Source organism: Mus caroli, chromosome 1 (genome assembly GCF_900094665.2).
Source record: "Mus caroli chromosome 1, CAROLI_EIJ_v1.1, whole genome shotgun sequence".
NCBI classification, from domain to species: Eukaryota; Metazoa; Chordata; class Mammalia; order Rodentia; family Muridae; genus Mus; species Mus caroli.
In genome coordinates, this window is record NC_034570.1 from 173,025,926 (window position 1) to 173,045,500 (window position 19,575).

The 19,575-nt window shown below is 47.9% G+C and overlaps 1 protein-coding gene across 3 annotated transcripts in view; it reads right to left on the bottom strand.

The window, feature by feature from the left end:
* Positions 1 to 8,991: 8,991 nt before the first annotated feature.
* Positions 8,992 to 19,575, bottom strand: part of Disp1 (dispatched RND transporter family member 1) — a 130,125-nt gene continuing 119,541 nt past the window's right edge. For 2 of the 3 annotated variants that reach the window (XM_021158768.2, XM_021158753.2), the window contains 2 exons: positions 18,773 to 18,870; positions 8,992 to 12,596 (listed from right to left, as the gene is read on the bottom strand). In XM_021158768.2, coding sequence (XP_021014427.1) covers positions 9,015 to 12,596; positions 18,773 to 18,870 — 3,680 coding nt within the window. In that variant the 3' untranslated portion in view covers positions 8,992 to 9,014. The remainder of the gene's footprint in view (positions 12,597 to 18,772; positions 18,871 to 19,575) is intronic. The other variant, XM_029479203.1, reaches the window with a different exon arrangement.

A 19,575-nucleotide genomic window follows, 5' to 3' on the forward strand; every position in this document is an offset into this window, starting at 1 on the left:
ACACACACACACACACACACACACACACACACACACACACACACACACACACACAACCATTCAAACAAATAAGAAAGCAGCAGGCTGAGTGAGATTACATATTTGTTCCCTCCTCGCTGCTCCTCCCTGCTCCTCCCTGCTCCTCCCTGCTCCTCTTTGCTCTTCCTGGATCCTCCCTGTTCCTCCTGGCTCCTCCCAGCTCCTCCTGGTTTCTCCCAGCTCTTCCTTGCTCCTCCCTGATCCTCCCAAACCCTCCTGGCTCACGTCCATTATCCCATCTGCCTGTCTGTCTGGTTTCTGTTTAGAATCACGCAGTGGAGACACTGTCCTTTATGATATCCACCATCAAGTTGTTTTTTCCTCCCAGGCGCTCATTTGTCTCTGATGCTGGCCTGTGTATTATTTGAGGCCTTGTCTTGTTCTGGGCCTCACAACTGATCCAGCAGCATCCTGTCCTGCAGTCCATCAGCAGTACCTGTAATATTGTCATTGTCACATGGATGACAGTCAAAGCAAGGGACAGTCTGTGTGCATCAGCAAGAAGTCTGAGGTAGGAGATTCTACAACAAGCCAGAAATGGCAATTGATCTCTCCAGTTGAAAGTTTCATCCTTCCTCCGAACTCCAGGAACCACAGAGGTTCTGACTGGTCTTGCTTTTAATTACTGAGTAGCAGGACTCTCTCAATAAACATGAAACAAATACTAGGTCTCAAACAGTATGGAATAAAGGTTACACAGAAGCACCCTCATCTGTGTGGCACAAGTAAATGCAGACATAGATAGCTATTTTGAATATGAGCCAGATACTGTCAAACAGGCCAGCAGAGGGCTGAACCAGAGGAGTGGTCACACGGGAAAAGTCCAGGAATCAGGGGTCAGGAGAAGCGGTTGGAGGCTAAGTGTGCTTGCTGTTCTCATGGAGGACCCAGGTTTGGCTTCCAGCACCCACAACCACCTGCAAACTCTCATTCCAGCCTCGGAGGACACATCTGGTATACATATATACAGTAGATAAACACTAAGACACATACGTAAGTCTTCAAAAAAAATCAAGATATCAAGGAAGTCTACCATTTAAAAACATGATTCACTCATGGTAGTTTTTAATTATGGGGAAAACCTTGCTATTTTGAGCTTAGGTGTATTAAGCTCAATTTCATAATTTATCCTGAAAAAAATATCTGCTCAGACTACTTCAACAACCCATCCCGTTATACTTGCATCTACACACTCACTGATTCATGTAAAACTTGTCGCTCCACAGCTTACAATGGAGGTAGACTTAGGTAAAAGGACTTAGTGCAAAAGGAGAGGCACCTACAGATATCTACAAGACAGACATAAAAATGCAGCCATATTTTGTTCGTAAGGCTGGAGTGGGTTCCCAGTGGCTACAGTGACTGAACACAGTGATCAAACTTTTGCAACAGACGGAAACATATCTCATTTAAAACACAGCTCTGCGCTTGGGGTGTGGTTTAAGGGTGCAGAGCTTCTGCGTCAAGCACGAGGCAGGCCCTGAGAATGATCTCCAGCTCCACAGAAGGAAAGACAACACCCCAGCACCAGCCACAGTGAGACAGACTGGACTAAAAAAATATTTATTATACTTTGAATATAAACACCCAAATACATATGCACATGTACTAACATATATACAGTGCATAAGATGTTTGCATACATAGTGGCTAGCAAAGGATGGTTTTCTCAGCTGCTTGCAGGATGTACATAGAATATGATAGGTACAGCCAAACAGTGGGATAGTTAAGATTTGCAAGGTAGACGTTACTTTCTGCACCCAGTTCAGCCCTTACAACCCACGAGACATGGGTCCTTGTAAGCATAATGCTATTGTGCACTGTGTGAAGATTATCCTTGTGTTAGTCAAATGCTGACTTCTCTGCCCCCATATCTGGTTGCCATCCGGACACGGCGCTGGAATGCTTCTTCTGAGGATCTCCTGTCTTAAGTTTGTGTAAACATTGCTCCCCATTATTTTCTTATTCAGTCAAAAACTGACCAGTCAATAACTGGGCAGAAGGGAGTAGGGCTGGACTTCTGATTCCACTGAAGGGAGGAGCAAGAGAGGAAAAGGGGGTTCAGCCACAAGGAGAGGGTCCCAGAGACACCATGGAAAAACACCTGAAGCACACAGAGGCAGATGAATACTAAAAATGCAAGTATCATGGGGATTTTGGTTGGGAGGTAGCCAGGATAGAGGATTAGAATAATGATAGCTCAGATATTGTCCTGTAAAGTCAATCAAAGTATTCTTATTGTCTCTATCTCATTCATTTGGGAGCTAGTTCAGGATTAAGAAAAACTGATAATTAAAAAAAAATACATTAACATGCCCTAGTTTGCAACCTCTTGCTGCTACAAACATTATGAGTAAAAGCGACATTGGGACGAAAAGCTCTATTTGGTTTACTAGTTACAGTGAAGAAACTGTCTTCGTTAGGGTTTCTATTGCCGTGATGAAACACCATGACCAAAGAAACTTGGCGAGGAAAGGGCTTAAATGGTTTACACTTACACATCACAATCCATATCAGAATGAAGTCAGGTCAGGGACACAAGCAGGGCAGGAACCTGGAGGCGGGAGCTGATACAGAGGCCAGGGAGGGGTGCTGCTCACTGGCTTGCTCTTCGTGGTTTGCTCAGCCTGCTTTCTTATAGAACCCAGGAGCACCAGGTCAGCGATGGCACTGCCCAGAAGGGGACAGCCCCCGCCCCCCCCCAATCAAACAGTAATTAAGAAAATGCTGTACAGCTGGATCTTACAGGGGCATTTTCTCACTTGAGGTTCCTCCTTTCAGATAACTCTAGCTTGTGTCAAGTTGGCAAAACTAGCCAGCACAGATGCCAATGCAGAAACTCAGACAGGAATCTGGCGGGAGGAACTGAACCAGAGGCTGTAGAAGAATGCTACTCACTGGCTTGCTCTCCATGGTTTGCTCAGTCTGCTTTCTTATACAGCCATGAACACCCGCCCAGGGATAGCACAGTAGGCTGGGCTGGGCCCTCCAACACCAACCAGCAATCAAGAACCCGGACCCCAGTGTCATCAGGCCAATGTGTGGGAGGCAATTTCTCCTCTCTTAGATACATCCATGTTTGCATCAAGTCGGCAAACACTGTGACAGAAATGTGTCCTTAACTATCTGAAGTTTAGATGCAACCTTTTCCACAGTTCATCATTTCAATATATGGATTGATTTCTGGAGACCGGGTTCAGTGCATTGCCATGGTTGGCCTTGAACTGCTGAACTCAAGGGCTCCTCCCCTATCATCAGCCTCCTGAGAAGCGGTGACTACAGTTGGCTGGCACCGTGCCTCACCCCACCCCCACCTTCATGCACAGCTGCTTGGGCCCCAAACCTTTCTTCTGGAAGGCAGAAGTTTGGAGGCAGCTGGCCTTTGTCACTGTCGACCCTGTCTTAAGTCCCCAATGAGGGAGACTTTCTGTCACAGTCTGTCACCAGCAGTCTTCACCAGTAGATGAAGCACATGCCTGCTGTCTAGGAGTCAGTCAAGTGATAAACACATGGCCAGACAGTGGTACTGCCAGGCCATGGACATTACAGGTGAGTCTGGGTGTCCCGGAAAGGCGCAGGCAGGTCACATTCTCCCACTATGGTGCACCTGGAACCAGAGGAGGTGGTGGCTTCCTATTTACCTCCAGGATAGCCAAAGCCCTATTGGTGTGACTCTCCTAAGCCCCAGACAGGATATAGATGTGCAGAGAACACAGACATCTCTCCACCTTGGAACAGGGTCCAGATGAAGAAATTCCCCTCATTGCACATTAGAGCCCAGGCTCCTTTCTAGAGCAAGGAAATCCAAAGTTGTGGTTTGGGAGGGAATGATGTAACACACTTCAGGTTCAGTTCAATCCTTCCAAACTTCTGCCTTCCAGAAGAAAGGTTTGGGGCCCAAGCAGCTGTGCATGAAGGTGGGGGTGGGGTGAGGCACGGTGCCAGGCAACTGGAGTCGTCCCCCCCTTCTATCCCCTGCTGGCACAAATGATTAACAACTGTACACCCTGGAGCAGTTGTTCTTTTTTTTTTTAAGATTTATTTATTTATTTATTTATTTATTTATTTATTTATTTATTATATGTAAGTACACTGTAGCTGTCTTCAGACACTCCAGAAGAGGGAGTCAGATCTCGTTANGGATGGTTGTGAGCCACCATGTGGTTGCTGGGATTTGAACTCCGGACCTTCGGAAGAGCTGTCGGGTGCTCTTACCCACTGAGCCATCTCACCAGCCCCTGGTTTATTTTTAGACAGGGTTTCTTTGTATAGCCCTGGCTGTCCTGGAACTCACTCTGTAGACCAGGCTGGCCTCCAACTCAGAAATCTGCCTGCCTCTGCCTTCCAACTGCTGAGATTAAAGGCGTGCGCCACCACTGCCCAGTCATAAAATTGTTTTCATTGTACTTCACAACTGTAATGTTGCTATGGTTATTTATCGTAATGTAAATTTCTGATATGTGGCCCTAAACGGGTCAAGAACTGCTGAGCTATAGGCGAGAAGCATCCTAGATCTGGAAAGGCCATTCAGTAGGTCTGCGTATCGCCAGGGGCTAGTTTATTCCGCAGAGCCTTTCCTCAGACCTCTGCAAACAGAACTGTAGCTGGAGAGAGGCTTGCTCCCCAGGATCTCAGGGAAGCAAGCTGGTTGGCTCCAGCACAGAGAACAGAAACCACATTGCAGACTGGGTGCTTCCTCAGGTTAGAGAGAGCCAGGGAGCACCAGGGAGCAGAGAGGCCACACCAAGGGCAATCTGAATGGGGACGAGCTGTCATTATTCTTGCCCTGCATTTAATTCATGGTTCAGAGAAAGCCCTAGTAGACAGGTTTCCACTAATGAGATTTTTAACAACCATATCACATTGTAAAAGCAGGGTTACAGGTTTTTTGTTTTTTGTTTTTTAATTCTAGCGTTTTCCCCAGGCAGGCTTTGTAATCTTGTTTAGATTATTGGTTTACTCAGTAAATCCTTTTTTCCTCTAACTGTCTAATTAGCTCCAGACCCTAGGTTGAATTCCAAGGGTGGCAAAACCAAACAACACAAAAAGCAAAACAAAATAAAACACAACACACAAAAACGACTAATTGACAGACAAAACGCCGGCGAATTTTACTCAGCCACTTTGTCTCAAAATAAAACAACTTCTTGAGAATCAAATTTGGCTCTAAAGATAGATATTTCTTGTAGAAAATAAATGGCCTGTTGCTTTTCAGGAAGGTAGAGAGATTTCATCAGAGGTGCATACAAACCGTGAGACTACTGCGCCAACGTCTAGGTTTAGCTGTCTCGGCAGCTGACTCTACAATGTGGAGTCCAGGTCGTCTTTTGGTATGAGTCAGAATGAGTCAAGAGATGTACCTCATCTGAGGGGTCTGGGGAGAAGGGTGGAGGTGCTGACTGTTAGCTCAAGACTTGGCATGGATCGCCTCAGTGTTACCAGAGGGAACTGCAGGCTAAGCTCTGCATGGACCACTGACTTAGGGAACTCAAAACTGGGAAGAGCCCTTTCTGGGACAAGGGCTTCTGAAATGTCATTGTTTCTCCCATGTGCCCCTCTAAAAACTGCAACAGCACCCCTGCCTCTAATCCCAGCTGGCATTCCCACTGTCTACTTTTATGTCTGACAGACTGCTTGGCCCTGGTTACTATGCACTGACCCAGGGTGTGCACCCTTTGGCTTATGACGCCAACACAAAGAAACCCACCACCTTCTTCTTCCCTTACAAAATACAAAAGTTTGGCCGTTAAAATATTATTTTCACAACAGGCAGAAGCCCCGCTGGACCACCATGTTGCTTTCCCTGGATGCACACCGCAAAAACCCCATATATAAAGCCAAATATCAGTAAAGATGGCTAAGGAAAAATGCCTTTTCAACCAACCGGAGATAAATAACAGCAAACATCTGGAAAGATACCAAGTATATAACCATGTAGATACAATAGTTTCTTTTGCATTTTAAAATAAAAATGTCATGATTTCAGCAAATTCCTACATTTTACTATGCTCCAGCTTTATGAGAAATAAAATCAGTTCTTTCCTTTTAAAAAAATACAGCCCTGATTTTTCCCCCCTAAAACGACTCTCCTCATTAATATATGAAGACATGCAGCTGTTTTTGGAGTCACCAAGCTTCATTTTTTTTTTTTCTTTCAGAAACTATCCTAACTGCTGGCAGAGAGATGGCTTCCAGGTGAGGTGATGGAGCTAGCCACACTTCCTAAACTCCTGTAGATCACATCTGTAAAAGCGCTCCACACAACACGCCTGCACATGGTTTTATATTTAGAATGATTGAGGCTAGGGCAGAGATTATTGAAATTAAATTTAAGTAACAGCTTAAGATGATCTCTGAAAAATAATTGTTGTAGAAGGATGTACGTCTATAGCAATTACATACCAGAAAGAAAACACTCAGATGAAGCTGTGAGATTATTTCAAACAATAAGCTTTTCCTTGTGAAAAAAAAATGTCTTCTCCTTGGCCAAGTCCACTTCTCAGTCAAACGGGAATTTGAAAAGCAGCCTTGCAGGGGAAGAGGGGAGGGGAGGGAGGGCCCAATATGGGACAGGAACTCAGCCATGCAAGATGGGCTCTGTGGAAGTATAGGGACATGGGTAAAACCACCGTGCCTGAGCCCTTCATGCTCCAAGTGTTTCACAGGCGCGAGGGGCTCTTCTGCCCATGCGGAAGTTCTTCTCTGCTTTATCCATCACCTTTAGGGGACAACGGGGGAAACTCTCCTGTGAAACAGGAGAAGTAACAATGCTTTTCTGTACTGTCGTGGAGAATTAAGAAAATGTTCAAAGCTTTGGATTTCTAGCAACAAAATTATTAAAATAAAATAAAATGCTAAAATCTAACCCAACCCAACTAGCCAGCCAACCAATCATCTCCTTTATGAAACCCAGGGAGTTCAAAGTTCAAGTCTGCTCTTAGGTAATTGTGCAAAGAGCTCAACGGGCCCAGCAGGCTCAGGGCCAATAAGCAGAACAGGGGAGGGACAAAGGCCACTGGAGGCTCCTTACCAGGTAGAACATGATGGTGGGGGCTTGGTGGAGAACATACATGCTCTGAGGCCCTGGAGTTTCATTAGCTAACTGGATGGTTACACATTTCAAAGAAAAAGAAAGATGCTCACATGGGCACTGAGTCCAGGCTCCCATCTCCTGCAGGTCATCTCACCAAAGAGTGAAATGCAGAGGGGCAAGCAGATACTGCTTATAAGCGCTCAGCACCAGGCCCTGTGCCAGAGGCACAGCTGGCTTCTCTAGGGTTGGCTGTTGATGCCGAGCCCAACAGTATTTCTATGTGTGAGCGAGCCAGCAGGAGCAGCATCCCATCTCCCCCGGAACAGGCTTCCTCAGGGTGCTGTCAACAGACTGTTCTGGGTACCACACACTTGGAGCTCATCCCAGGAAGATCACAACCACACCATCTGATAAACAGAAGGACAACTGAGTGAGCCAAGGGGGCTCGTGGGAGGACCCAGCACCTGCAGGGGTATCCAGTGGTCGAGATGTCAGAAGTGTCTGCATTGCTTCAGAGACTTGAAAGAAGCCCGAGTAACAGAGCAGCTCAAGAGAGGCAGGCATAGAAGTCACTTGTCATAGCAGCATCCAAGCAGACGATGTGCTTTGATGGGAAGGAGCTAGATTTAATGACTCACTGGACCCCTTTCAGCTCTTGATAGCTACCCTACCCAGGATTATAGAGATATTTTGGAAAACTATTCTTAGGAAAGAACCACTAAGATTTTTCAAAAGAAACTTTTCTACTTAGGAATATTCCCACCAGATTCTTCGGAGGAACAAGCTGGAGGTGTAGCTCCAGGAGGCAATGGGCTATCCGTGAGTGAGCAGGGATGTACCCGGTGTCAGACGACATGGTTTGCTGGGGCTGTCATCTGAAGCAGTAGGCAGAAGGAACACACCGACAGCTCCTACCACACACTGATCTGACACATGCCGTGGTATCATCAAAGACGGTGCCCGAAGGCTTAGCATTCCCAGGGTTAGCTGCATGGTGAAGCCATCCTGTCCTGAGACATGGTGAGAGAAACCTTATGAGCATGGCCCCCGAGGACCAGAAATGGAGGCAACATTCTACAAACAAGATCCCTTACTCCCAAGGTTTCAGGAGGTCCTGGGTCCATCTGTGTCACAATCCAATGTGCCCTCGGAAGCACAATACTACATTGATGCTCACAGATCTTCAAGCCTCTCTTTCTGTGGTACTAACACAACCATCTCCCAACACAAGGCGGCACTCATTACATTACATGGATGGTCACAGACCTCCTGGTCTCTCTTTCTGTGGTATTAACACAGCCATCGCCATACACGAGGTGATGATGCTCATGGCTCCTAGGTTAGGAGGTGTAACAACAACCATCTGTCTGGCTGATTCAGAAAGAGACCACTTGGATATAGAGGTGCCAAGGGCGTCCTGTGGGACACTTAGGAAGACAAGAAGAGTGTACTACTAAGGTCCTTGGCATTGATTTTTAACTAATGCACATTTTAATGCTGCCTAGTTCCTGGTTTCTGACTGAAGTATCTGTCAATGTGAGCCCTAGCGTCTATGCTGAGCAATGCAAAGACTTAATTACCACCAGCCAAACACAGGACAGTGAAGACAACCAGGCAACGTACTGTCTGAGAGAACAGAGCCAGTGTGACTCGCTGCGGCAGGCCGGTACACGGAGAAGCTGAGCTGCATATGACTGTATAAGAGCTACTTTTTGAAGTTAAAAATAAAATACTAACCTGAAAATCCAATAATCTCAACACACTCACAAGATCTGTGAGCTTGTTCACTGTTCAGATAGAATAAGACAATGACAACATGACTGTAAGCACGGTGACACATGGAACATGCCTGCTGTTAGGCTCCCTCTGTAGGCTCCCAGATCTCACCCCTAAGTCAAAAGAACGACGGAGGCAGGTGCTTCTGAATGCAATGCTAGATTTATTATAGTGTTTTTATTAACAGACTCTCGCCAGACAGGTCTGAGTGTGTTGGTACAGCAGGCACATTGGCTTCAAGGTTTGGCATCTGGCAGTCCGCAGACCCGCACTTCAATCTCATGATGCTTCTACAACTCTGTGGACTGTTTGGGCAGGACCTGCAGCCCGCCTCCCCTGGTAAATGGCTGAATGTAAAGTTTGATTCGTTATGATTTAAATGTTCTGAGTTCACAGTTTCATCGGTCTGCAGCAGGCTTGGCTCCACTTGCTTCTCCTCCTCGTCAGTCTGGTTTGGTAAACTAGAGACCTTGGTTTCTGTCCCTCCACTGCCCTCTGTGTCCCCTGGGTCTCTACTTTTGCAGAGTCTCCGTTGGTTATTCTCAGGATCGCAACAAGCTCTCTGGAAAGACTCATTGCTCCTGCTGTCAGACAGTGGCGGTGACGGCTCTGCTGTCCTGGGAAGATGCTCATCTGTGCTGTGTGCGCTGGTGCGACCCAGGTTTTCTTGGGCCTGAAAGTGCTGCACTGAGTGGAGAAAGAAATTCCTAGGCCGAGAATTCTGCATTCCTAGGGGCAGCATGTGCTGGGCAGGATGCAGAGGGTCCTCCGTGGCTTGGTGTGAGGCCTTCAGAGGTGCCACCACATTCTGAATCTGGACAAAGCCGCCTGCAGTGGAGGCACACTTGTGGCATAAGGAGTCACCCATCTGCTGGCAGTGGATTTCTGGTAAGCCATACTGTAAGTGTGTGTAGGCGTCTCGGCAGTTACATCTCAGATTGAGAGAGAAGTGGCACACAGTGTCCTGCTCCAGACAGGACTGCAGCAAGGCTGAGCCTGGCTCACTGCTGGGGCTTTTGGTGAGTTCGCTGCTGTAGGCTGCAGGCACAGGCATCCTTAAATTCTTTGCTTGGCCGTTGAAAAATTCAGAGCAGGCGTGTGGCTCTTCGTACGTAGTCTTCTCTGAGGAAGTGCAGCTGTGAGATGCCAGGGGCTGTAACTCGTAAAACTCATGTTCCAGTTGGGATTTCTGGCCCCTGGCATCTACGCTGTACGCACTGGCGGCGTGTGTTTTGCTTGGTCCCCTGTCCCCAGGCCTTGCAGACAAGGTGTGGGAAAAGGGACTGCACTGGAGCTTTGTAGGGAAAGGGATCTGGCCGCAGGTGCCTTGTGGCCCCAGGCACCGACACAGGCACTGGAAGAAGAAGGTGGCGAAGGCCCAGCTCACACACATGACGAGCATCATGAACGTGCCCAGCTGCGTGTAAGCCAGGACCGTGGAGGGCATCATCATGGCCCCGGCCACGAAGGTGGTCAGTGCAGCCATGGCGATCGCAGAGCCCATACGGCTCAGAGAGAAGATGACCTTGCCTTCTCGGTCGGGATCTGGAGCCAAGCGGTACGCCACCCCGTAGTGGACGGCAAAGTCTACAGACAGGCCGACTGCGACCGAGATGGTGACGGACTCCAGCACGTTCAGCTCCCAGCCCAGCAGGACCAGGGACCCGACTGTGACAAATATGGTTCCAGCTATGGAGACGATGGCATACAGGCTTATGATGATATTCCACGTGGTCAGCAGCATCACACTGAAGGCAACGGCCACCGAGAGCCCCATGGCGATGAGGGTGCCGTCGGAAAGGCTGTCCTGCAGGTCATAGAACTCCAGGTTGCTGACAAACCAGCCGCGGCTGAGGCCCTCGGGGGCCGAACTCAGCTCGTGGGAAATCCACGAGTCCACCTCCTTGTAGAACTGCTGCATCTTCTCGTAGGCCAGGGTGAAGAGGAAGGTGCTCTGGAACTCCAGCACCACGGCCCGGATGGTGTCGTTGATGTCGAACCTTGGCCCTGGGGTCTTGTTATTCAGATGGTACCCCGTGCTCCTGTCCAGCTCCATGATGGCCTTCTTGATGCACAGCTCGAAAACCTCTTGCTTATAGGGGAAGCTGCAGTGGCTGCAGCAGGGATACAGGGCAGGCTCGTCACAGTCCTGGTTCTCCATCCACTGTTTGAAGGTCTCGATGAAACAGCTGGTGAAGTCCTGCTGCTCCGTCTGGTGGAAGAAGGTCTGGTTCCTCAGCTTCTGACAGAAGTGTAAAATCCAGGCCTGGGAGGCCGGGCTAGCAATGTTGAACGTGCTATCTAGTGTCAGCTCCCCTTTGCTCTTGGGGTTCAGAGGGTCGCCGCTGTCTTCTGGGGACACACCCCAGATCACCGTGATGGGCATATGCAGCTCCTCTCCGTGGTGAACCCGCTCAAACATGAAGAGCTTCTTGAACTCGGCATCATAGCGCTCGAAAGGATGAGAGGACCGAAACACCTGGAACTCGGACAGCTCCAGCGACGGCAGTTTCATCTTTGGGTTTACGCACACGATGTAGGCCCCGCCCACAGTCAGGGCAAGGAACCAGATGAGCCAAAGGTAGCGAAACTTGATGACGATGCACGGCAGCACCTTTTCAAAGAAAATCCGTGATGCCTCTGAGATGGCAAAGAGCACCCTGCGGCACTTCTGACAGAGCACTGCCCAGCAGCTCTTGTCGTAGGCTTGTGGCTGGGGCTTCCTGAAGCAGGTGAATATATTGAGGAGGTATCGCTCATGCAGAACAATCACAGCCGGGAGCCAGGTGACCATCAAGACGTAATTCACCAAAATGGCGGTCCCCGCGTACACCCCGAAGCACCTGATGGCCGTGATGTTGCTGACGTAGTTAGCGTAGAAGGCAGCGGCAGTGGTGAAGCTGGTGACAAACATGGAGAGGGCTGCATGCTGCAAGGTGACGCTCACTGCCTCTGAAGTTTCTGCGCGAGGCTTGTCGAACTTGGTGTAGTTCCAGACGTCGCACAGGACGAAAGCATCGTCCGCACCAATCCCGACCAGGATGATGAGCGCAGTGAGGTTCATAAAGGGGAAAAACTCGAAGTTAAAGACGACTCGGTAGAGGAAGTAGGAGACGATGAGCGAGCTGATGATGGCAAACATGGTCATGAGCGTGATGAACATGGACTTGGTGTAGACACACATGATGAGCAGGACGATGGCGATGGCGATGGCGGGGTACACGGTGTCCATGAGGAGGTAATCCTGGAACAAGCTGTGTTTGATGCCAAACTCGATGCCGGTGACGGTGGTGATGCCGTCCGAGGAGTTCCAGTTTTCGAAGTTGTCCAGGTAAATGTTCATCATGCTCTCCCCTTTCTCCGTGGGGGAGAAGAGCATGCTGTACTTTAAAGCTGGCACGGCGTAGTCAGCCGTCTTTGGGGTCATGAAGTCCTTGTCTACCAGGTAGTGGAGAATCTGGTACACGGCGTTGTATTTGGTACACTTGCGCGGCACGTTGGTACACTTGAGCTGGTCCTTCCTTCTGGCCGCCTTGTCCCAGCAGTCTGGCCCCAGGGTGCCGTTTTGGTAGTGCTTGGCGCAGGTCCGGAGCAGCTTCAGCGTGTGAGAGACATCTCGCTCAACAATCTTCTGACAGGATGATCTGTTATTCAGAATGGCGATGTAATTCCCCAGGGTCCAGCTCGGGCAGCAGGAGACGGCAGTGGTCCTCTGGCAGAGATCGCTGAACTGGGGGTGGGATCTGATCTGTAGAGACAGACATGCAGAAGGACTGGAGTTTAAACAAGCTCTCCACCAGGCAGGTCCCTCCTGCCTCTAGGCACAAGGCAGGCCCAGAAGCTAAACAATCCTCCTTCACAGCGTTGAGTCGGTGTGTACACAGGTGAGCTCCCCTCCCACCCCCCGCCACCCTCCACTATCTCATCTTGTAGCTATTCACCAGGCTGCTAGACTTTGAGCAGCAAACTCCTGCTTGGGAATGGCATACAGGCGTAATGTCATGTGGACCAGTACTGAGTGTGGTTGAAGAAGGGAGATAAACATAACACCCACTTAGTCTTTCCAGAGTCCCTGTGAAGTGATAAAGGCTTTACAGTGTGTCACGCACAGGAGCGAGGATTCAACTGTCCAACTGCTGCTTTCCCTAAAATCCTGGTTCTCAGAACAAAAATTTTGGTGATAAAAGTCACCACAAATCCCAACAGACACAGTTGAAAGCAAAGATGCTGGTCCTAAAGGTCCTACAGCTGGCTGGAATACACCCCCAAACTGCCCTGTACAATCTGATCTCCGAGGTGACAGTACAGACAGGCAGAGCTTCCTGGTAAATAGCAGTGGATTAGCGCCCTTATAATAGTGGCTCGAGGGAGTTGCTGGTGCCTTTTGGTGCCACATCTCGATAACACAGATATGGCACTGCCTTAGAGGGGACAGGTACTCACTGGATCCTGAGTCCACAAACCCCTTGATTTTAAAATTTGCCAGTTTCTAGAATTGTGAGAAAGAAATTATCTTTAAAAATAAATTATCTAGACTAAGGTACTTTGTCAGTCTGAACAGAGCAGATAGAACTCTATTTGACAGATCAAAAAGTGAGTAGATTCTTGAATAATTTAGACTGTTTACTGAAATAAGGTGAGAAGGGTCAATTTTTTAAGATTAAAACATTTTCATTTCTGATTTTAAATATAAGTTGTGGATAGCCCTAGGGCTAATTATATTTGATGTTAATTCTGTTCTCCTGTGAGGGGCTTTGAGTCAGCACTCAGGTGATTTCCTATAAACCTGTTTCCCACCTTAATTTGTAAAATATAGGAGAGCTGATGATTGGGCAGATAAAGGGAGGTGGAGCAGAAGGTTGGGAGAGAGAAGAAGGAGAAAAATGGGAGAGAGAGAAGACGCAGAGGAGGAGGAAGAAGAAAAGCGGAGCAGAAGCACATGGCCTGGAGAAACCACAAGTTCTAAGGATCTCATAGATGTGGAAGATGGTAGTGTAGCGGCAGATCTGCCCAATCTAGGTGCACAGCATGTATTCATATTAACTGAGTTGTGTTTTCATTGCTGGGGCATATTTGGGTTGGAGATTTACCGCAACAAATAAATACAAACAAACAAAAAGGTAGAATTTTAGTTCTTAGGTTATACAGTTTGGCTAAAACCCTTTCTGGGAACTTTTCTGTTGGTGAATGGCAGCGGGCTCACTTGGGACCTGTGGCAGCTCGGGGTTGCGATGGCAGCGTCTCACAGAATGCTGTCCCTGGGAAAAGCTTCTCTGCTCAAGGCTGGCCTTGTCACAGGGAACTATGACCACTGCTGGATTACAAAGCTGGTTCAGTTCCCACTCTTAGGTTAGACAAGCCACGTCCTCTTTCCTTAGGATTAGACTAGGAATCAGCCCCTTTCCTGGGCCTGACCAGAGCCTTGTGTTCGGGAGCACCAGAGCTAAGGTGGCCCGGTCTTACCACTTTCCCTCAACTTTATTTACCAAAGGTTGGTCTAGGGAACCACTCCAAAGTTCAGAGAAGGTGTGGAGAGTTTTTCTAACGAGATTTAAACCAGTCTGTATCTGGCTTAGAGTAGGCTTTGTCAATTGTTCATTAAAGTATCTTTCCAAGGCAGTGAAGTTGGCTGGCACACCCAATCATTTTAGAAGCTGACTTACCTAAGAACCGGGTTACATATCATTCCCTAAGGCCTGGGTAAACTGGAGCTAGTATGTGGGGAGAGGTGTGGACGGTGCCAGGAGGCCGTGGGCTGGAATTGCACGTGGAGATTCATTATCATGTTGGAGGTCTTCCTAGAGCTCTGAGCTCCAGGCCAGCCTGATCTACATAGAAGTTCCAGGCTAGCGAGGGCTATACAGTGAGACCCTGTCTTAAGAAACCAAACCAAGACAGGGGCAAAAAAAATCCTCAAACATCAAAACCAAAAATCAAAATTATTTTTTTGGGATAATTCTTAGTGGGAAAAAATAAGCCAGAGTTATTATCTAAATGCAAGAGAGTAAGTTTTACTTATACACACACACACACACAATCAATTTTAAAGTGTATTTCTGAAAACACAGAATTCTAAGACAGGATAATTCATATTTGTTTCCAAGTTCAAAAATTCACATATCTTAACTTGAGAAAAATGAGCTAGTAAGTCATGGGGCCCTAAAACAGCATCTCCAGTATTTATGGCAGATGATAGTTTATCCCACAGAGGAACTGCAGGAGCCCCGCTAGAAGGACATATATGCAACTGCTGAAATGGCCAAGCAGAGCTAACAGCAACACAGCTACCAGTGGGACAGGGGTGTGGCATTGCTAGTTTTCTCCAGGGGACAGTGGTGTTAGCTGATTACAACATTTGGAAAAGAACGCTTTTAAGGTCTCAAATGGGGTAAGCAATAGAGTCACAGAGAAAGCTATTATGATGGGCATGCTCTAAGTATCCTGAAGACTGGAGCACTGGGGAGTGCTCACACATCCAGCGAGGCCCTACACTCCTGCCTGGAGAACCTGCACTCTGTGGGAAGACACTGTGGCCCTTGCCCTCAGTTTACCCTCCCGAGTGGCAGAGAAAGCAGACAAAGGTATGTAGTTATAACTGGACGAGCAGTGCACTGTGTGGACATATGGGGCAGAGGAAGTGCCAAGTCTGAAAGTGTCTTATCAGTGGCAGTAACTAGTCTGTCTTGACTAGTGAATACAGACTAGTATAGTAGTGTAGTCTGAGGCGGACAGACTGGCAGCTAGGTATCTCTTTATGTAGGAGGCAGATGTAGTCTTGTCATGCTCTGGGAAAAGGGATCCCTGGGAATAATTCCAAAACCTTAGAAGTTCATAAAAATAAGATAGGGTTTCCGAAAGGCAGTCCCCCTCCCCCCCAGGGAACACAGCCCTCTAATCCTAGCAACTCACCATGGGAGTTGGGGAATCATTCTTCCTGTGTGGTTGTGACGTGTCTTTGCACAGCTCCCTAGTTAGATAGTAGCAGGGGTGGAGTTGACTTAAAATAGGGGGTACAAAGAGAGGAGAGAGAGAAGAGAGAAACCAGAAGTGTTTAAATGATACCTTAACATTAAAACGGACTGGCTAAGTTAGAGGTATTTTAAGAAGCCGAGAAAGGACAAAAGGAAGATTAAGCACCAACTAGCAGGTTCAGCTGACTCCTGGGCTCTCCTCTCCACAGAGAGAGCTGAAGGGAGGGGGCTTCAAGGGGAGTAAAGGCAAAGGCCCCTTGGAAGGAGCCTCAGAAAATACACAGGCCTCTGAGATGCTGGAGATTCCAGCAGTCCATGAAGGTTCATCTAGGAAGCCAGATTCTCAGACAAAGAATTCCAAGTCCCTTTTACGAGCTGAGTCCTCAAAGCTCCAACATCTGAAATGTGCAGAGACTAGCACAGGTAAAGGGCTTCCAGTGGAGTGAGGTTCACAGAGACCCTTCCATTTATGAATGTCTGTCTGTCAGTGGGTCCTGTAGGACAGAATCAAGGACTGGAGAGAGTCAGAAAAGCAATGGGGGTTAAGAAAGGGACACCTCAGTGGGGAGGTGGACAGGACAGCAGCATGAGAAACAGCCACTCTTCCTGGAAGCCCCTCTGAATTAAGAACACAGGTGGCATCCCCCTTCTGCACACACACGGCAGAAGACAAGGGACCATCTGGCTCACTGAGGTGCTGCGCCATCCGGGGCCAATGCACAGACACTGAAGCTCCCTGCTCTGGATCATTACATCGGCTTGGTCCCATTAGCTTGAGAAGTGTTAATGGCTAAGCACTTACATCAATAATGAGGCCTGAGGGGTGAGAAGGGAAGGCCTTCAAGGAGGCAGGGCACTGTAACAAACATAAATGACCAAGGCAGCTCCAACCAGGGACTGGAAACCACTCCAGCAGTCATTTCATTGTGGAGTTGTCGACCCAACTTATTATCTAACATGTCAAATGGACAGTTCACTTTTTCCCAGACCAGAATGCAAGATCAGAATACCATCACACTTGCAACTGGTTTCAAAGGGGTGTTAATTTAACAAGATTTAACAAATATGACTATGTTTTTTGAAGGAGAGCCCATTTTTAGGCTCCCAAATGACTGTTTAATCATTTAATGTAGGTCTGCAACTAGCCATATGCAATACTCCTTTGGATGTATGTTTTGGGTCTGTTTGCCAAATTCTCACTTTGTAAACATGCTCGTAAGAACTGGGCTGGTGAGATAGCTTAGTGGGTAAAGGTGCCTGTAGCCAGCCTTGAGGACTTGAGTTCAATCCCCAGGACCCACATGGAAGGAGAGAACTGGCTCCTGCAAGTTTCCTCTCGTCTCCACATGTGTGCTGTGATAGGTGTACCCAGGTGTGTATGTACGTGCGCAAGCATGGATACACACACACACATACACACGCACACACACATAGATTAAAAAAGGAACTTTGTACATAACATCATACTTCTTTTACCAAGTGGATGAGAGAGGAGGTGGGAGACGCCTCAGTCTGCAGAGTGCTTGCTATGTCAGCATGAGGACCGGAGTTCGAATCCCAGAACCCATGCTCACAAATCACAGCAAACCCAGGCAGGCATGCTGGCATGTGCTGGGGACACGGTGACATGTAGATCCCTGTGTGTTCTGGCCAGACAATCTAGTCTACTCAGCGAGTCCCAGCCCACTGTGAGGAAGGATAGCTGAGGCTATCCTGAGTCTACTCAGCGAGTCCCAGCCCAGTGTGAGGAACGATAGCTGAGGCTATCCTCTGGCTTCCACATACGTGAGTTACAGTTTCCAAAACACATCTAACTTATTACCCCTTGGTGGCTTGGGCGGAATAATGCCACTGGAAGGGATTCTGTTGTCTGGTGACCGGTAGGTCACTTACAGCTCCCTGCAGGCTTTGCTTAATTGAGGGCAAGTCTCTCCTCACTTTCATTTTCCCTCCCAGTATTTCCCCTTTCTATATTCCTTCCGCCTGTTCTTGCTTAGGTGTCCCTTCCGTGTAAGCTACCTCACACGGATCACCTGACACATACACACAGATGAAGCCCTGACTACACTGCTTTCACAGCTGAAAGGCACAGGGCTGCTTTTGAAGGCTTAGCGTCTAACACATACTAAGAGAATAAGCTGAATCAAACTTATTCCAGGCCGCGTGGACTCTTTAATGGCCATTCAGGTAGAGAATGGCAAGGGCAGCAAGTCAGACACAAAACCAGGGGTGGGGGACAGTCTTCAGTACAGAAGCACAAAGCATAGAGGGTGGGGCCAGTCTCTGGCCTCGGAGTTGGCTGGCTTCACAGGAAGTGCTTGTCCTCCTAAATCTTAGTGTCTTCCAAAGCAGCAAGGTGGTTAGAGCTGGAGGAATCTGGTTTGGAGCAGAGTTCGTTGAGACAGGCACTGCACTAAGGTCTTTTGATGCCCCCTTCCCCCACCTCTCCACCCTTTCCTAGACTGCTTCCCAAGATCTCCTTTGAAATCACTGGCTGGAGTAATCACTGACTGCAAGAGAGGCAGGTATGCCTTTAACTGTACAGTGACAATGATGACAAGTAACGAGGGGAGGAGCTATGTGGTGAGGGGAGGGGTGATGTGAAAAGGAGAGGGGCAGTGTGATGAGGGCAGGGGCAGATATGACAAGGGGAGGGCAGTGTGCAGAGCAGAGACACTGAATTAAGAAGATCCAGTAGGAGAAGACTAGCATAGCGAGAGGATATGAGCAGCAAAGGAGGGGGCTCTTTATTAAAGAAGGCAGTGTGTTTCTAAAGACGGGGAAACACAGGACTCTGACGCTGGCATCCCCACAGCACACCGGCCTGCTGGGGCCTGCTCCACAGTGGAAAGCCCCGTCGGCCTTTCAGTGGTCAGACAGCAAGGCAGAGGCAGATGTTCCGTAACATGACTTTATTGTGCTGAAGAGATTTCAGCTGCGGTGTGTTACATACCCTGGAATTATCCACATCACACATGGACTTAATTGCAGGTAAATTCCACAGAGTCTCCCCTCCTGCTGAAGCAAACACTACCCTGGAGTACCCGTCACCTGGGAAGACGAAAGGAAAATGTTTATACGTTATTTATTTGACTAGAGTTGGAACTCACAAACAATTCAAACAAGAAACTGCACAGACAATTTGTTAGCAGCAGGGAAATCTTTTCTTTGATAAGTTTCAGGAGAATGTGTGTGTTAGTGTCATTTTACCTCAAAGCCTGTACCTACTCAATGCATGACGACCATGACAAGACCTATGTCAAATAATCCTGAGAATGGAACGGAGGCAGGCACTCTATGAGAAGGCTTGTCTGGCTTACTTAAAAGGTTGAGAATGTATCAAAGGAGATAAAGTAGGTTAACTTTACCTAAAGTGCCTAATTTTGTTAGCAAATCAACTGACAAATGTATGATAATCTTTATAAATGGCTTTATTCATGATCATTCAGTTGTCCTTAGCAAACACACACGTTCACCAAAGAGCTACTGTCATATGTAGACTGTGTTTGGATAGGAAATCAGCCCTGAGGAAGAAACACGTATGCCAGTCCCCTGGAGCCCACGAGGCTTTAGTCAAGCCAGAGTTTACTGCCCAGATAGCTATCGGTGGGGACTACTAGAAACAAAACTAGACTTACACCCTGAATTTGCTATTGTTCTTACTAAGACATTAACACAAGCTGATTAAGCAATGTATAATAATAGTACTTTGAGAGGAAAAACAAAAACAACTAGCCTAATTGTAGAAATAATCAG